Source organism: Rhinatrema bivittatum, chromosome 5, assembly GCF_901001135.1.
Source record: "Rhinatrema bivittatum chromosome 5, aRhiBiv1.1, whole genome shotgun sequence".
NCBI classification, from domain to species: Eukaryota; Metazoa; Chordata; class Amphibia; order Gymnophiona; family Rhinatrematidae; genus Rhinatrema; species Rhinatrema bivittatum.
The window spans coordinates 260,293,431-260,313,203 of NC_042619.1; the positions used below are offsets into that span (position 1 = coordinate 260,293,431).

Sequence of the window (19,773 nt, forward strand, 5' to 3'; positions counted from 1 at the left end):
CTTTAAAGTTCCATTTCAGCAGCCTGACCATACAAGAAATGTTTACAATGCTCTAACATGTTGAAATAACTTGACCAAACCACTCAGCGTGTTCAGACCATACGTCAAAATACTCACATGCTTTCATGATGTGTTTAAAGAAGAGAATCTAAAAAAGAACTGTACAAATTACTCTTCTTTAGCAAAGACACTGTTTAAAACTGCAAATGATTGAGAAGACTGGGCAATCTCCTTCAATGTAAGAGATACGCTGTCTGGCTTGCTGATGCGGTTTTAATAAGTATTCATATTAACCGTATCTCTTTAGTTGATTAGCATTAGAATTGATTGAAAGAAATAGTTTTTTGATCCCCCTTTTTTATGATTTTGCTCTCTGATTGGGATCTTTTTGCTCTTTTTTTGACCAATTGTAACTCTCTTACATCTTCTTCAGTGAAGACTGAAGCAAAGAATTTATTTAAGCTTAAATTTTCAAGAGGCTGTGCACACAAAAAACGGGAGATATGCGCGGGCTGTGCGTGCGCCAAGCGCATTTTAGAAATGGCTCGGCCACACACGTATCTGCTGGTAAACGCAGAGGTGCTGGGCCATCAAAAAGGGGTGGGCCAGGGTGGGGTCTGGGCAGACTGGAAAATGGGGCAGGGGCTGGCCGGGACAGCAGCATTTTTGTGCTGTCCTGGTGACTCACGCATCGGCAGCTGGCCGGCGCGCGCTATTTACTTCAACTCTTAGGATGAAGTAAGTTGAAAAACAAAACAAATTAAGCTAGATAGGTAGGGGTTAGGGGTCAAGGAGGAGAAGAGAGGGGAAAAGGTAGGAAGGGTAGTTAGGGGGATAGGAAAGTTCTCTCCAGTCCGCTCCTTAATTGGAGCGGACTGGGAGGGAACTGGAAAAGGCCTACTCGCAGTTGCTGCGGATATTAAAATCCGGTGCTCATGTGTGCGCAGGAATCATATTTATAATATGCGCGTGGCGACACTTGCATGATATAAAATCACCGCATCCATGTGCACATGCAGGGAACCACACAAACATGGACACATGCGCAGGACTTTGAAAATCTACCCCTTAGTCTCTCTGCTATGCCTTTGTCATCACTAAGTGCTCCTTTTACCCCTTGATCATCTAGTGGTCCAATTGCCCTTGCAGGCTTTCTACTTCAAATGTATCTGAAAAAGTTTTTATTATGAGTTTTTGCTTCCATGGCAAGCTTCTTTTTAAATTCTCTCTTTGTTTTCCTTATTAAAGCTTTGCTTCTATCTTGACAGTGCTTATCCTGATTCCTGTTTTCTTTATTCAGATCCCCCTTTTAGCTATTATAGCCTTTCTCACCTCACCTTTTAACCATGCTGGTAGGTGTTTAGTCTGCCTTCTACGTTTTCTAATGCATGGAATTCATCTGGTCTGAGTTTCCAAGAATGAATTTTGAAGCAACTTCCATGCCCAATGTAAACTCTTAACTTTCACTGCTGCTCCTTTCAGTTTTTTCCTATCCATTTTCTTCATTTTATCATAGTTATCTTTTAGAAAGTTAAATGGTGTCACAGTAGCTTTCTTTAGCATCCTCCCACCAATTATTAAGTCAGATTTGATCCTATTCTGATCACTATTGCCAAATGGTCCCAACACTGTTACCTCTCGCACCAAATCCTGTGTTCCACCAAGGACTAAAATAGTTTCCCTTCTCTTTGGTTTTTGTATCACCTGCTCCATGAAGCAGTCATTTATTTCATCTATAATCTTTACCTCTCTAAAATGTCCTGATGTAACATTCACCCAATCAATACTGGGGTAATTGAAATCACCCATTATTACTGTGCTGCTGATTTTGTTAGCTTCCCTAATTTCTTTTAGCATTTCATTATCTGTTTTTTCATTCTGGCCAGGTGGAAAGTAATACATCCCTTCTGCTATTTTATTCCCTTTTTCACCTGGAAGTTCTATCCATAAAGATTCAACATTGCATTTTGTTTCCTGCAGAACTTTTATCCTGTTTGACTCAATGCTCTCTTTAACATATAGTGCCACCCCTCCATCAATTTGATCCATCCTCTCATTGTGATATAGTTTGTACCCTGGTATCACAGTGTCCCACTACCCTTTATCACCTCCCATTCAACTAATTTCTAACCCATCAGTCACTGTAAGGCCCATACATTGGGTGCTCAGTTTATTTATAAGTCATTTATGTGGAAACAGGTGAAAGACCTTGTTGCAGTCTTACACTACATCACGCACTCTCCCCAAACTATATTATGGACATGTTTGTTGGCCTCTGCAATATGTTTCTATTATAAATTTCTTTGTAAGGTCATGTTTATATTAAGAAAATATACCAGGTTAAGAGAGAAGGCATGGCCTCATAGATAGCTGGGAAACCATGGTTCAAGCCTTGCTTCTGAAGTTTTTCCTAACAGAATTGCCCCCTACTACAGGAGAAGTGTATGTGTTGGGGGATCTTATGGCGTGGGGGGAGTCCTTACCTGCATCAAATTTGCAATCTGTATCCACTCCTGAGGAGTGAAGTCCATTCCTGTTGGGTTATTGGGTGTGCAATGCAACACAACTATGGAGTTGTCTGGGGCATCCTGAAAGCAAATAGAGAAGAAAGGGTCAAGGACTATTCTATTGAACTCATAGCTGATGAGAGGAACTGACAGCTCTAGAAATTGATAGTCCTCCTCTTATCCATAGAATAGGTACAGCACCATCAGCAGCAGTGCAAGCTTCCTATCTGCCCCATGGCCCCCTATCCCCCAACACAGAACAGGTATAACATGGACAGCACAAGTGTATAAGCTTCCCGTACCCATAGTTGAATTGTGAGGATCCTGGCTGCATTGCAGCCTTCCTGCCAGCAGGGGCCCTCAGTGGGCTGTAGTCTGAGCTACCAGGCCTATGCCTTGCAGGCTCCCTATAGCAGCTCAGCCACTCCCATATAAGCCTGCCTCATAAGCTGCTCCCTGCCTCAGCTTGGGTCTTTCATGCCCTAGTTGTGGCTGCCATGTTCCTAGCCTCGGGTTCTTAAAACTGCCTCATCTCACTTTGTTCCTTGTTCTTGTTAGGTGCTGGTCCCATTATTGCGGCCCTCCTTCGTGTGCTTGTCTTTTTTCTTTCTGTTTGTTTGTGGCCTTAGTTTGGCCTTCTGGTTTCTTTTGTTTGCTTGTCCTGTTTCCCTGCCTTGGTTTGTTTGTATTGTCTTTCTCTTGTGGCTAGCTGGTTCTTTCCCCTTTGTTTCTGCAGGTAGCCCTGCTCTTGTGGAAGCCCTTAAATCCCTGCCCTTCGATCATCCAAGTCCTGCCAGACACGAGAACCCAAAGGCTCAACCCGATGGGGTTGTTTTGGCATGTCCCCGGTTGCGGCAGGCCTGCGACCGGCTCCCAGACCTGACCTGTCCTCTCTGGTGGCGGTGGCCAGCCCCTGCGCTCCCACACCCCCACTGCCTCTCCTTGTTCCTCTGTGGGCTCCTCTGGCTCTCCCTGTTCCTTACAGACTCCTCCAGTCCCGGTGGGTCTCCCATGTGTGCCATGAGGAGACGCCGCCATCCAGTGGCCCTGCTTTCTCCTAGGCACGCGTGCCTCTTCTACTTTTAAAGGGGGTCACGGTGGGAATCTTACCCGCGGCCCCGGATGATGACATCATCGAGCCCTGCTACTTAAGGCAGGGCCCATCACTCATTCCTGCCTTGGCAACAGGTCTCCACGCTTGTCGTGTGCTCAATGCTCTATCCTTGTTTCCTGACTTTGCTCCAGGTCCCAGTTTCTGACTCCGTTCCTGGTTCCTGCCTAGCCCTTGCCTGGACTGATCACTGGCATTGACCCTTGCTTCGTTGGACCACGTTCAGGACTGATTAATGGCTTTGAACCCTCGCTTCGTTGGAACTACACTCAGGACTGATTAATGGCTTTGACCCTCACATTGCTGGAACTATGCTCAGGACTGATTACTGGCTTTGACCCTTGCTTTGTTGGACTAATAACGCTCAGGACTGACTTCCATCCTTGACTCTTGCTCCGCTGTACCTTGTCTAGCTCTGCCGCCTGCCCCGACTCCAGCCTGTTCCTGACCTCACTTCTGGTATCTCCTTGGACTTGGCCCTTGTCAGGCTTCGGCCTCTCTGCTGCCCGAGTGTCACCTACTCTTGCTTCTTGGCTCGTCCTTGGTGCCCAGGTCTCTGCATCCCTGCCCTCAGTCCCTCCTATACCTCTGCTGGTCCCTGACTACCTGCTACAACATCCACTGGGAATCATCTGACAGAGGCCCGCCTAAGACCAACTGGCCCCAGCACCCAAGGGCTCAACCTGTGGGGAACGAGGGCTGGTATTGGTGAAGCTCCAGTCGGCCTCTGCCTCCTGGTCTACTCCGCCTCCCAATGGTGGGGACCTGTGGGGCTTGCCCTATGGGTAACGTCAACCCTACCTCATGCAAAAGGTCCACCACCAGCGTAACAGGTTGGGGGTGGGGTAGTCAGTACAGGTGACGACTCCTTCCTTTCCTGGTCCTGCTCCATCCTGCCCCGTCCCAGACTTATCCCTGAATCCAGCCTGTTAGCCGTTCCTATCCTGGGGGTTACCCCTTACTGTAACATCAAGCCCTGACAAAACTAAAGATGATTATCCAAGAGAAATATTCACAGATCTCTCATCCCTAGTTCAAACACCAATAAAGACTTTTCTCTCTAAGGCTCTGAGAAGTGACCTCAGGTCAAAGAAAAAAGCCCATGAAAACAATTACCTCCAGATCAATCACCAGCTCTTTCATGCCTATTCCCATCTCCATGCAGTCCCAGTAATGGTATGAGCGAATATCTGTGAAGCCAGCATTCTGGAATATGCCCCCATGAGTATCTGTGAAAAAGAAAGGTACAACAAAACAGCAAATTCTCCATCCTTGTGCCAGACCAGCCCTCCTTAGATATGCAAAGTACTGTCCACCAGCAGCCGTAGGCAGTGCATTGCAAAACACTGGGCCTGACCAAGGGGGCCTATGCCAAGTGGGACCCTGCTCTTGTTAAGCAATGAGCACGAGAGTGCCATATTAAGCTCCATGCATTGAAGAAACAGAACCCAATGCAAGGACTGCTGTTTATATGCCAACTGGATAATAACCATGATGGTGTTAACAAAGTACCTGAACTTACAGTGACCATATGCACTCTCAGCCAGGGTAACTGTCCCAGTAGCACACACAACATAGTTTAATTTATTAAATCCTACTGTATGTCTAGCTTTTGTTTGCTGAGGCAGATATCGCCCAATATGAGTCTAAGAGAAACCCAATTTAAATTTAATCATAGGGCATACATTCCCCCAAAATTGGCTTCCAAGGAGGGACTAATCCTGTCGGGGGATTGTCCTAAATGTGTGGAGAAAGAAGGGTCTTTAACACACATGTTCTGGGCATGTAATTTGGTGAAGTCATTTTGGACCAAAATACTACGATATCTGGGTGACATTGTCCATGTCCATATGCCCCTGAATATAGAGGCTGTACTGTTTGGAGTGGGGTTCCCAACTGCAGTAAGAAGAGAAGGTGACAGGCTTTTCTTACGGAAAGTGCTACTGCAAGGTAAAAGAGTCATTTTAACAGCCTGGAGAGAGCGAGAGCCACCATCCTATTAGCATACATGGAATCTTTTATAGCAGTTAAATCGCTATCAGCCAAAAAGAAATATCTTACTGTATGGGAAAACTACATTCAAAACCTTTCAGGGAGGGCTAGGTGTCTACTGTTAAATCACCTATAAGGATTAAATCATTGACTGCTGTTTAATTCCTAGGGTTTTTATTGTGTCCACGTTAAACTATGGTAATTTTTGAGGCATCTTGAGGGTGGGTGGGTTTAGGGGGGGGGGCGGGTATTTTTGATTAATCCATTGTACCTCTTTGGTCATGGCTGGACCAGAACAAGACAGCCAGGCCACGTCACCTCATAGGGATAACGTGACGCTAGCTGAAGTCCCGGTATATCATCTGAGTTAGATGCTAAAGTTTTGACTACCCTGGGAAGGGGGTAAAGGATACGACTATATACATAAAGTTAAAAATATGCAAATTCTTTTTTTGTATGCATGCTACGGTGGTGGCCGCGCCTACAACCAAGCTAACATGCTTTGTGTTCAATTGTCTGCATTTGTAATTATCTGTGATAATGTTTGTTCCACTGTAACTACTTTTATCCAATAAACAAACTTCAACTAAATCATCCTGTATTCCTAGGTTGTACCGATAAAAAGTATCTACCAGCCAAGAATCCAGCCTTCTTGATTCTCAAGAGGGCTGCTAGAATGCTGGATTACAGGCCACAAATTCAAAGAAAGTAAATATGAAAATTGAATTAGATAAACCAAATGCCTGCATCTAGATCCATGAATGTGCAGCAGAATTTTTAATTAGCCAAGAACTCAGTCATACCATGCAATTGTTATACTGTATATGTATATATATACAGAATAAGAAATTTTATTACACTATCAACTAGTTGAAGACATTGAGATTTCCTTTATGTCACTTCTGAGTTATCCATCTAAATGCTTCTGAATACAGACCTCCAGATTTCAGTTAGAATGATTGCACAGCTGCCTCTCCAAGATCAATTTTGTGCCAGTAGGGACTCATGGAAGCAAATATCTGATAGATTGATGAGGTTGATTTATGTCCCAACCATGTCTGAGTTACAATGGCCAGGTAAAAGCACTAATGTGACATTATAAATCTTTTAAATCAAATAAAACCTAAAACCTGTGGAAATTTATTTTTTTTTTTAGCACTAGTTAAAAAATAACTTAGTTCAGCTTGTACATTATGTTGCAAAAACTCAACACATTTTCATCAAGAGAAACAAACTGACAAAAATAGCTTTTGTTTTGTTCTCCTCAAGTGTGCTTTTGTGTTGGCCATTAACACAAATCCCATAAACATTTTAGAAATACAGAACACAGACTGGTCAGAGTCAATATAGCAGAAACCAGGCAGTGTGTTCTCCATTTAACATAACGAGAGGAAAAGAGGATCTCAAATTCCAGAACACAGCTTAACATTCCTCAGTTAAGTCAACTCTGCAGCAGGTGACAATAATACATGACACTTAAGTGTTAAGGGGAATTTACATTTCTAACACCAGACATAGGAAGACTTATTGTTATGTTTAAATATCTTTATTAATTTTCACAGCACAATGCAACCAGACAAGAACATTGGCATGTGAAGACTTATTGTTATTGAACAGGCTGAATGCATAGGCGACAGAACTATGGGTTCTTCAAAGAGCTTGAGCACTTTCAACATTAAACTTAATTCCTGCATCTACTCTTAAATCTCCTGGACTCTATCACAACTGAGAGGAGAGGAGCGAATGAAGGGGAGAGGCAGGAGCCATGTCTGATACTGGGACTGCTCAAAGGCCCAGAGCACCCACAGAGTGTTTTTAAGATGTTGAGCTATAATCTTTTTGGTGTGTTTACACCTGTCTTTGATACCAGAGGTCCATATTCAGTCACTGTCCAGATAGCAAAGTTAGCCAGATAAACTTTTCTGGCTAACTTTGTAGGTATTTTTAATAGTGCACTATTGAATATAGCTGGCTATCTTAAAGTTAGTTGGCAAACTTTAGGACAGCAGATCTATTGAACAGGTCACACAATGGACCCACCAGCACATCTCTGAGTTCAATAGATCTTTGCAAAAGGGTGTAGTGCCTAGTGATTGGAGAAGAGTGGTGGTGGTCCCGCTTCACAAGAGTGGGAGCAGAGAGAGGCTGGAAACTAAAGGTAGGTTAGCATCACCTCAGTGGTGGGAAATTAATGGAGACTTTGCTGAAGGAAAGGATAGTGAACTATCTACATCTGGTGGGTTGCTCGATCAGAAGCAGCATGGATTCACCAGGGGAAGGTCCTGTCAGATGAATCTAATTGATTTCTTTGATAGGGTGACTAGAAAACTGGATCAGGGAGGAGCGCTCGATGTAATTTACTTGGATTTTAGTAAAGCTTTTGATATGGTCCCACACAGAAGACTCATCAACAACATGAGAAGCTTGGGAGTCAGCTCCAAGGCGTTGGCATGGATTACAAACTGGTTGACAGATAGAAGACAATGGGTGATGGTAAATGGAACCTACTCTGAAGAGTGAATGGTGTTAAGTCGAGTTCCACAGGGATCAGTGTTGGGACCGGTTCTGTTCAACATCTTCGTGAGCGCCATTGTGGAAGGGATAGAAGGTAAAGTTTGTCTTTTTGCGGATGATTCTAAGATCTACAGCAGAGTGGACCTGCTGGAAGGAGTACAGAGAATGAGACAGGATTTAAGGAAGCTGGAAGAGTGGTTGAAGATATGGCAGCTGGGATTCAATGCCAAGAAATGCAGAGTCATGTATCTGGGGTGTAGTAATCCAAAAGAACTATATGTGTTGGGGGGGTGAAGGGCTGATTTGTATGGAACTGGAGAGAGACCTTGGGGTGATAGTGTCTAACGACCTGAAGTCGACGAAGCAGTGTGACACGGCAATAGCCAAAGCCAGAAGAATGCCGGGCTGCATAGAGAGAAGAATATCTAGTAAGAAAAGGGAAGTGATAATCCCCTTGTACAGGTCCTTGGTGAGGCCTCACCTGGAGTACTGTGTTCAGTTCTGGAGACCGTATCTCAAAGGAGACAGAGACAGGATGGAGGTGGCCCAGAGAAGGGCAACCAAAATGGTGGGTGGTCTCCATTGAATGTCTTATGAGGAGAGGTTGAAGAACCTGAATATGTGGTACCCCTGGAGGAGAGGAAGAGCAGGGGTGATAGGATACAGACCTTCAAATAATTGAAAGGTTTTAATGATCCATGGTCGTCAACAAACCTTTTCCATTGGAAACAATTTAGTAGAACTAGGGGTCACGATTTGAAACTCCAGGGAGGAAGACTTAGAACCAACATCAGGAAATATTTCTTCACTGAGAGGGTGGTGGATGCCTGGGATGCCCTTCCGGAGGAAGTGGTGAAGACTAAAACTGTGAAGGATTTCAAAGGGGCATGGGATAAACACTGTGGATCCCTAAAAGGGTAGAAGATGGGAATAAATAAAAAAGCTTAACTGGCACAGAGCGGCAGTTACTACCCTTAAGAGAAACATGGGGGGTAACCTGCATGGAGCGGCAGTTACTACCCTTAAGAGAAACATGGGGGTAACCTGCATGGAGCGGCAGTTACTACCCTTAAGAGAAACATGGGGGTAACCTGCACGGAGCGGCAGTTACTACCTTGGGAAGCTTTCTGGGCAGACTAGATGGACCAGTTTGGTCTTTTTCTGCCATCATTACTATGTTACTATGTTAGCACTTTGGCCTGCCTAGACTTAGTCAGATAACTTAGACGGCTAACTTTGAATATTGGAGTTAGCCTGCTAACTTATAGGGTCATTCTTTACTGTGTGATATGACAGTATCGTGGCGGTATTATTAAAATTAGGGGGGAGTGGGAATGGGGTTGGGAGGGAGGTGTGTGGGTGGGGTTTGGGTGGAGTTTTTTCCCAGCAGCGCTGCGGGAAATAACTACACCTTTTCCTGTGTTGCTAAGGGAGCAAATGTGTACGGTGTGGCTGCACCACAGCGGGTGTAACCACACTGCCGCAATGCAGCCGGCTGCCCACTATTGCCCCACGCCCCCTTTTTTTTTTTTTTTTCGTGAAACACCATTCTGCTATACATATATCTAGGGGTTAGCCGGCTAATTCAACTCCTCCCAGTTACATACCCTGAATGTCCCTAACTTAGGGGCCAGTGCAATACAGTGCGCTCAGCAATACAACGCACGTCCAACGCGGAGTGAACCTAATAGCGCTCATCACATGCAAATACATGTGAATGAGGCTATTAGGCCTTCACTCCCGATGAAAGGAAAAAAATGTGCAGGCGTAATTGCTGAGCGCTGCTTAAACCAGTACAGAAAAGCAGAAAAAACTGCTTTTCTGTACTGCCTCCTACTTATATCGTTGCGATATTAAGTAGGGGGAAAAAGGTTAATAAATTTTAAACAAAAATAAAAAAGTTTTAAAAAAACGCCGACAGTTGGGTGCAGGAAACAGACGCTCAATTGAGAAGTGTCCGTTTCCTGAACCCCCTGGCTGTGCGGTGTTTAGGAAAACCGACGTCAATAAACTCGGTGTCGGTTTCCCCTAATCGGCAGAGGGCCGACGCACTCAGGCTCTCCTTGCTAACGCGACCCCCTAATTTACATATTGGTGGGCGCGTTAAGAACATGGGCGCTGACTATTCAATGCCCGCTTTCTGCACTAAAGTATTGCTTCGGCCCCTTAGCTGGCTAAATCCTAGCTGGATAAGTGCCCAAATATTCATTTAGCTGGGTAACTCCTGAATTATCCATCTGAATGCTTCTGAATATTGACCTCCAGATTTCAGTTAGAATAACTGCACAGGGCTAGGAAATGGACCTTAAACTGACAAGAGAGAAAATCCCATAAGCCTGCATACTAAACCAGCTCACAGATTTTCTTGACAGTCATCAACAATATCAATTTAGCTCTTGTTGGTACCATAACACAGAAACCCTACTACTTTCTAGAACTGACTCCACCTTAAGGGGATTTGATATAGGAGCCTCCTACATATTCATTCTATTAGACATTATTTAGTTCCACCTTTCACACCATAAATCCTCTTGACTCGTCTATCTGATGCCGGAATCACTGGCCCTGTTCTTTCCTGGTTTTCCTCCTCCGTCTCAGGTAGATCCCAGCAGGTCAGAATAGCATCAACCATCTCCTATAACCTCTGGTGTTCCCCGAGGATCTGCCCTCTCTGCTGGCCTCCTTAATATTTCTCTCTCTCCTCTTTGCTGCCTTCTATCAACCCTGGGTCTTACCGATAAGATCTATACAGATGACATACAGTTGGTTTTTTTCCCATTAAAAACTTACTGGACATCTACCACTGATTATGCAACACATTGTCTTTCAAGTATAAATAGCTGGTTATCCCTTAACTGCTTAACTCTGAGCCTGAAGAAAACAAAAGCTCTCATTCTCGGTTGCTGCCTCAAATCTGACATACCAGATTCCTTCTCATATTCCTTCTCAAGCACTGTGCATTTCCAAAAAAGCACGTAACATGGGAGTAATACTCTCCATGAAACCGCACACTTCACACATTACACAAAGTTCCTTCATTAAACTAAAAATGCTGCGACACTCCAAACCTTTCCTCTAGCCCACCGATTTCAGAATTGTTCTTCGGTCATTTATCTTTTCTTCTTAGATACTGCAGTTCTCTGTTTACAGGCCTGCCCCAATACACAGGGATGGTTACTTTTAAACAGGTGCACGGGCGCACATGGGCACACGTTCGTTGGGTGGCCCTTTTATAACATACATGAGTATATGCGTGCATGTTATAAACTAGCCTGAATGTGCGCACAATTTAAGGGGACGCACGCCCATGCTCGCAAATGCCGCTTCTACCATGTAAGTGGGGGTCATGCTCCCGGCACAGCGGCCATATTTGCCACTGTGCTGGGGATTGTGTGCTGGCAGTTGGCCAGCAGGCGCAAAAGGTAAGACAAAGGTCGGGGGGGGGGGATTAGAGAAGGGCTGGGGGGGGGAAGGTTAGGTTAGGGGGAAGGGAACAGGGGAAGGCAGCGCGGCTCAATGCATACAAGATGCACAATTGTGCAACCCCTTGTGCACGCCAACCCCGGATTTTATAACTTGCGCGTGCCTGCAAGTTATATAATCGGGTGTACGTGTGCACGCGACAGGTAGCGCGTGCACATGTACGCCCGCGTGCATGTTTTAAAATCTACCCCTTGGTGCGCATTAGCCCAACATATTTGCATATCTCCTGATTTTGGCGCATGTCGGGCTTTCAAAATTCACCTTTAAACTGCTCTGTTTATACTAATAATTTCACCGCTATCTCTAGCCTTTCCTTCCTTCCAGCAGTCTATGCCTCCAAGTTTAATTTCCCTGTTAAATGTAACTTTGCTTTTTCACGTTCAACCTTTTGTTTTGGTTACTGTTCTTGGTTCAGTTCCCCTATTCGATGTGAACCGACCTGATATGGTCTCTACCATGAAGGTCGGTATAGAAAAGTGTTAAATAAATAAAATAAATAAACTCTTCCTTCAGATCACTCAAAATGCAGCAGCACATCTACTAATCGGTACCAACACCCATGACAACATTACCCCAGTTCTCTTTTCTTTACACTGGCTCTCTGTACACTGGCGAATTCAGAACAAACTGGCTTCAATCATTCCTAACCTAATTTACAATCTCACTTCACTCTGGTCAAGAGCGACACTGAAGCTACCCACCCCCTGGAGAACTGTACACTCCTACAACCAAAATCCCCCCTCCTCGATGAACTTGTCTCGACTCCACCAAAGAACTGGTCCAACACTTTGGAACTCAACTTTGCAGTATTAATGATCCAAAAGTGCTCCAGAACCCCCCCAAAACTTTTCTATTTAACAATGCCTATAACGAATTAATAGAATCCAGTCCAACCACTTAAGTTACTGATAATTTCCCCCCCAAAGATGAATCTACAGCCTCCTGGATGATTATGTCCACAATCCCGTATCTATTTCTGTTATTTATTTATTTATTTAAAACTTTTATCTACCGAAGTTCGTATGGACATCACATTGGTTTACATAAAACGAGAAGGAGGAAGAGAAATCGGAAGAAAAAGTTACATTATGTTTTGTTTCTTTGTGCAATTTCTTTTTTATAACTTTTTGTTTTATGTTAACTGCCTCGAACCTTGGAGGGTGCGGGATACAAGGGATTTTAATTAATTAATTAAATTCATTCATTCATTCATCAGAAGAAAGATAAGGCCATTTTCTCTCACAGGTGAAAAGTCACTTTCATGTAGGCTGGGAGACAAGAGGAAATGGGATGATAAAAGGACCAGTAAAAAGGGAAAAGCACCCCAATTCTGGAGGCAGAAATGGTCCCAGATGGGGAGGTAGAGGTCCAGTGTAGAAGAGAAAAATCAGTCCAGGACTTCATTTGAATTAAATTTGAGACAGTCAGAGCCAAACCACCAAATGACCTTAAATCAGGTGTAGGCAATTCCAGCCCTAGTGGATACCAACCTGTCAGGATTTTAGGATATCCCCTAATGGACATGCATGAGATAGAGGTAGTGTGCATGCAAATCTCTCTCAATTGTCTATACTTACCCCATGCCGGCAAAGACACATAAACAGCTGTTTGTTTGGGGAAGTTAACTTTATACCATTGCTGAAGGAATTTGGCACCAAGCCAGAGAGCTCCCGTCCCTCCTGGAGTCTGAATGCCACCTGCCTTACTTGTAATAAGAAGACAAACAATCGTCAGGAGCAGACCATGGCACACACATCTGTGGCTTTGTGATACAGATGTTGCTAAATACTTAAACTATCGGTGTAATTTATTTTTTACAGCCAGGACATTAGCAAAGATCAATAAGAACTCCTTCCCTCCCTGTTCCTTTTCTTATTTTGTACATAAAGCTTTTTGTTTGGTGCAAAGCAAATGCTTATCAATGATTCTTTAAAAAACACAAAAATATAGCTAAAATTATACATTGCCACTTGATTTTTTAATCACTGCCCAGATGAACTTTCCCGTTAATAAAAAATGTATTTTCCCCTGAACACCTCAGTCCTCCAGACTGTCACATGCCCCTACGATCGCACTTAAGATATTGATATTTAAATTTCCTAATGGAGGACCTTAAAAGCTCAAAGCCAGCATATCCCCAACTTATTTTACTAATCCAAACATGATGCCAGTAAAGGAAAGATTTTCTTTTACTTTGGCTAGAATTTTATTTTTATTTTTGTAATAGATAATTGAATTATGAATGCACGTGTAGAGATGTGTGAAAGCACAGCAGCTAATGCTGAAGCTTAGAGGATTGGTGCTATTGCTTCCAAATTTCAGATTTGTAGTAACTGCAGATTGGGGTTATGTCCTCTACTGGTAGATTTGATCAGATGCTTGTATATCCATTTTTATGGGATATCTTATTATCCTAAAATTGTGCATAATGCAGGAGGAAAAAATGAGATAAATAATAATACAGGCAATTTGTGTGTGTGTGTGTATTATAAATCCAGTGGTGGCTGAAGAAGGTCGGTAGTTATTACTTTGGGAAATTTTAGAACTTAAAAAAGGTTTTCAGGAGAGGTAAACTATTGGGGGTAGATTTTCAAAACTATGTGCAGGCACACATGCACACATGTACGTCCAATTTTATAACATGCGTGCGCAGGTGCATTTTATAAAATTGGGGGTCGGCCCGCGCAAGGGGATGCACACTAGTACAGCTTACGCACACCGACACCCGTGGCCTTCCCCTGTTCCCTCCCCCCTAGCCTGACCTTCCCACCCCTTCCCCTAGCCTTTCCACCCCTAATCCTAAACTAACCCCCCCCAAATTGTTGTCTCATCTTTTGCACCTGCCTGGAGGCAGGCGCAGGTTGCACGTGCCGGCAGCCTGCCAGCACATGATCCTCCAACACAGCAACAAATGGCTGTTGTGCTGGAGGCCTCTGGCCTCGCCCCTTTAGTAAAGCCCCGGACTTAGGCACATAGCCGTGCCTTTATAAAATATGCCCGGCGCGTGTAAACCCCCCCCCCCCCCACACACACACACACACACACGTGCATAAATCCTCTGGATTTATGCATATAGGGCTTTGAAAATCAGCACCTTGGGGTATGTTCTTTTGTGTGTTTGCATGTGTGTTAAGAAAAGCAAGCCAATAGGAGGGTAAAAGCTTAGAGCTTGTGTATTTCTTATAAAAAAGCTAGCCAAAAGTAGAAAAAAGCTTAAAGTTTGTGTGTGTTTGTATTTCCCTCCTTCCCACCCCACTTCCGTCCACTCCTAGCTCATCCTTTGATTTATAGGCAGGAGACACGTTGACATTAAAAATCAATCAGCCTTTTATCTAAAACACAGAATTGCCTCAGCCATTATTAAGAGTTTAATTATCGCGCTGCAGGTCATTACCAGATTAAAAGTAAATATACCAATAAATGTAAAGGACTCTTATTTATACACTCCTATCCCTTAGCAACTTAAACTTAACTAAGAACACAACTCAATTAAGATGAAGGCAGCAATCCAGCAGCAAGAGAGGGGCCTTACAGTCTTCTGCTTCCAATGTCACATGTATGATTTTTTATCCGCCAGTGAGAGGTTGTATGTGTGATTCCGGTGCAAAGAGCTCCTGGCTCTCAGAAAATGAGTCTGATCTCTGGAGGCTAGAGTGGCAGACCTGGAGGAGCTGAGGCACATAGAGAGGTTTATAGATGAGACCTTCATGGACATAGTAGCCAAATCCAATCTCCAGTCTGGCAGCCCTGGTGCTGCCTTGAAGGAGGAAGGTCTCCTGGTCGAACAGCTTCAACCTGGTGCAGCAAGAAGTGATCCTGTAGCAAGGACCTTCTCTCCAGGTGATGCATTGTTCTCTCACACTGAGGAAGCGTCTCCCAGGACTACAGCCCAGGAGGGGTTAGGTCAACTGTTAAAATGGGTGATTTGATTATTTGGGATGTAGATAGCTGGGTGGCTGGTGGGCATGAGGATTGCCTAGTAACATGCTTGCCTGATGCGAAGGTGGTGGACCTCATGCGTCACCTAGGTAAGATTTTACACAGTGCTGGGGAGGAGCCAGCTGTCAGGCACCAACAACAGGAAAATGTGGGAAGGGGGTTCTGGAAGCTAAATTTAGGCTCTTAGAAAGCTGAAATCCAGAGCTCTAGAATAGCATTCTCCGAATTGCTCCCTGTTCCACTCATAGGTCTCCTGAGGCAAGCAGAGCTCTGGAGTCTCAATGTGTGTATGAGACAATGGTGCGAGAAAGAGGGATTCAGTTTTGTAAGAAACTGGATAACCTTTTGGTGAAGAGGGAATCTTTTCCAAAGGGATGGGCTCCACCTTAACCAGGGTGGAACCAGACTGCTGGCACTAACCTCTAAAAAGGAGATAGAGCAGCTTTTAAACTAGAACAAAGGGAAATCAGACAGTCGCTCAGCAGTACATGGTTTGGAGGGAAATATCTTCAAAGAATACTAATGAAGCAGGAGAGTTAGGGCATCCCAACAGAGAGGTTCCAATAATAGCAAAAGTAGGAGGAGTCATGAGATGTGGTGAGCTCAGCAGCTGCTAGGCGCCTGAGCTTCGGCCATCGCCCCGAGTGAATCCTCCACCATCCTTTTATCTTGAGTCTTCTCAGCATTTTTTTTGGATGGCCCGGCTTCACTATTGTTCCACTGTAGCTGTGCAAGCAGTTTTTTTTACTTTATGGCATCCCGGCTGGTGTGTAAAGACAAAGACTGGACCAGACCCCCGGATCCCAAAATGGCCGCCGCTGCACATGCCGACGAGGAAGAGCAACCTACTGACTCCTTAGAGGAGAAGATATCACAAACAGTTGTTGCGGCCTTGGATATCCGCTTGCACCAACTATCTGAACAAATTGCGGAAGTGCGTGCCTCACTTACCGATTTTGATTCCAGGATTGAGCGGGTGGAGGGCAGGGTTGCTCTCGTGGAAGATGATACTGGAGCCCTGGAACGAAAAGTGGTAGACCTGGAAAAAGCGGCTCTGGCGAATGCCGAGAAAATTGACGATTTAGAGAACCGCTCCTGCAGAAACAATTTAAGGTTCGTGGGGTTCCCGGAGGAGCTTGCGGAATCGGAGCTACCCCATCTTCTTGAAGCGTGGCTACTGGGCCTTGTTCCATCACTTGCCTCACCATCGGGTGGCCTGCTAGAACACACACACCGCATTGGTAGGAAGATGGAGGGAGATCAGAATCGGCACCCGAGAGTAATCATCACTCGGTTTTTGCACTATGCTCATAAATCCCTAGTTTTACATTATAGAAAGCAAAGAGAGTTTCTTTATGAAAACCATAGAATTCTTGTGTTCCAAGATTTTTCTCCCATTGTGACGGCCAAGCGCAAAGAATTTCATGGAATCTGTACTGATCTAATTGCCAAAAAATCAGATTCTCTCTCCTCTACCCTGCTCAGCTACGCATCTCATACCAGGGAGCTACTAAATCGTTTATATCAGCTGAAGAAGCCAAAGCATTTGTTCAAAATTTACATACAATGACTGCAGAAGATATTTCTTGAAGATGATTTTGGAAATATGAAAGATGGTGACCAGATTTATTTTGATGGGAATTCCACCCTTATTCGTCTTGGAAATTAGTACATTCAAATCCCAACTTGGGATGCATCCACTGTTCTAAGTTACTTCCATGGCTTGATGCAAGTATGCTGTATATAATTTTATGTGAAGATGGTATTCACTTAGGGTTGACCAACCTAATTTTTTGTTTCATATTCTTTGTTACTTATTTCTTGGTTAGCTGATTGCGGGGTCTACCTTATGCTTTCAATTATGGGTGACATTCCTTCTGTTTGCAACAAAGGGTGGGGGTTTAATACTTACAGACGTCTTGTTTGAAAAGTAACTACTTTTGGTGTTTACCTGGAACCAGCAAGCTTCTTCTCTGAACTCAAATATGCTCCGGGATAACCTCCAGTCGTACCTGGGAAACTCAATATCTTTGGATAAAATATCCAAGAACCTAGTGCGACGTGTGTCCACCACACGTAGCACTACGGCTAATAATTATAATAACAACAGCTATTAATGTCCCTTCACGGTCGCCAAAATGTACATAATTTTTTGTACACAGGGACAGGGCAACAAGAACACTTCGATTCAGCAAAAGATTTTAAAATATAATTTATTCAGCTGTTTATAAGAAAGTCCAAGACAAGTGTTCTGGGAGATGCAATATAAAATGCCCTCTATTAGTAATAACTTGCATCTCAGTGAATCTCTGACATGCCCTGACTTATATAATCAAAATACAAAATTCCCGAAGCTTCCAGAATAAATGACGTGACTGCCCAAAGACTTCTTTACAAAGATACCTTATGCTGTTGTCATGACAATCTATCATGTATAGGAAATGCTTGTGATGACACCCCCCATTCAATTGTAAAAATCATTCTATACTAGTCTTCCCTGAAACCACCCTTCCATGATAAAAGTTCCTGTATCACCTTGGCTTTGATGCACTGTATTCTCTTCTGTTCTTCTTTTGTTATTCTTTGTTGTATAAACAAATCGCAGTCTGGGTCTTCAATAGGAGTTAGGCCTGAATTCGTTTCTTGGCACCAGGATTTAATTAAAACTGTCACCTCACAGGATCTTCTTTTCAACTGGTTTCCATCCGTTGAAACCATGCATCTGCAAGACAAAAGCTTGCATCCTGGCTTCATGCAAACTAAGTTTTCCTGTATTGTGGTGCAAACAGTCATTAATGCCTTTCTGTGCAGAGCTTACAAGTTTCCCAAATCTTCTATATCCTTCGAATCTGTGATAGTCAGAAAGTCTCTCAGAGTTCATTCACCTCTGACAGGCCACAGTACAGCAGAGGCATCTGGGAATTTTTGGTTGTCTGCTCGGCCTATTCTTCAGGGTGAAGTCGGGGTGATGGCCGAGCACATGAGTGCTAATGTGTTTACTCTTGGGAGCATATGAGTCTGAGAGTGGAAGGTTTTATACCTTTGATTTTGCTCATTGTTCTCTTTCTGCAAATGTTGTTTATTTGTGGGAACACTTGTAATGGGGATTATGGGTCAGGGGAAAGGGGGGAGGGTGGGTTCGGTTGTACAGAGAATCTCAGTTTCTTAGGTTATACTGGTTCTCGAAGTTGTTTTCCTTTTTTCACCACAATATTGAGGAGTATTATTGCACTGAGGATTGTTTTTGCAGAGTCCCCTTTTTTTTCATATTAGTGTATTTCCAGCCACAAAGCTTTATTTACTTGCAGGAATGGGGTTAGAAATCATTACCTGGAATGTGGCTGGGTTGGGTACCCCGGTAAAAAGAGAAAACGTACTTGTTCACCTACATAAACTCCACGCTAGCTTGGCCTTTTTACAAGGAATGCACTTATCGTCCAGTGAAGTGGTTAAGTTAAAAAAGAAATGGGTGTCCCAAGTTTTCTACACCACTGGTACTACTAAAAGTAGAGAGGTAGCAATTCTTATAAACAAATCAGTCGCTTTCAAAGCCAAACATATTGCGGACCCTCAGGGGCGATACCTTATTGTTCAAGGAGACTTAATGGGTTCTATGGTATTGCTGGTTTCAGTATATGCCCCAAACACGTATGACCATTCTTTTTGGTCTGATAGTGGATAGGGGAAGGCCAAGGTAGAGGGAGTTACAATAATCAAATTTGGGCTCTGATGACCTTATTCCTCAGTACAAGGCCTCTCAAGTAGTGCTCAACAACCTCTTGCACACACGCGCTCAAAGAACCCTTAGACAGACAATTCACACTTTTTCAATATGGAAACAAGGCTGGGCGACTTCTTGTGAATCTGTTAAAAGCACAAGAAACTTCAAAATTCATAGCTAACTTGCGCTCCCCTACTGGGGATATAAAATTGACTTCTGCTGAAATAGCGCAGTTGTTCTCGGATTACTACCACACTTTGTATGCTGGGGAACCGGCTGATGAGGGAGCTATACAAGAGTTTTTACAGAATATAGCCTTACCATCTCTGACAGAAGCACAGCTCAATTCCTTGAATCGTCCTATTGCAATATCAGAAATTGTTGATGCTATAGGTGCTTTTAAAGACAATAAAGCCCCTGGGCCTGATGGGATGACAGCACTATATTATAAATCTTTGTCTACTGACATTGCCCCAACATTACAATCATTATTTGAAGATATGGCG

The 19,773-nt window shown here is 43.8% G+C and overlaps 1 protein-coding gene across 1 annotated transcript in view; it reads right to left on the reverse strand.

Annotated features, from left to right (window-relative positions):
• GOT1L1 (glutamic-oxaloacetic transaminase 1 like 1) overlaps window positions 1-19,773 on the reverse strand; it is a 61,682-nt gene that overhangs the window by 26,697 nt on the left and 15,212 nt on the right. Inside the window, exons 3-5 of the mRNA XM_029601774.1 lie at window positions 13,185-13,308; window positions 4,735-4,847; window positions 2,484-2,588 (exon numbers count right to left, since the gene is read on the reverse strand). Coding sequence (XP_029457634.1) covers window positions 2,484-2,588; window positions 4,735-4,847; window positions 13,185-13,308 — 342 coding nt within the window. The remainder of the gene's footprint in view (window positions 1-2,483; window positions 2,589-4,734; window positions 4,848-13,184; window positions 13,309-19,773) is intronic.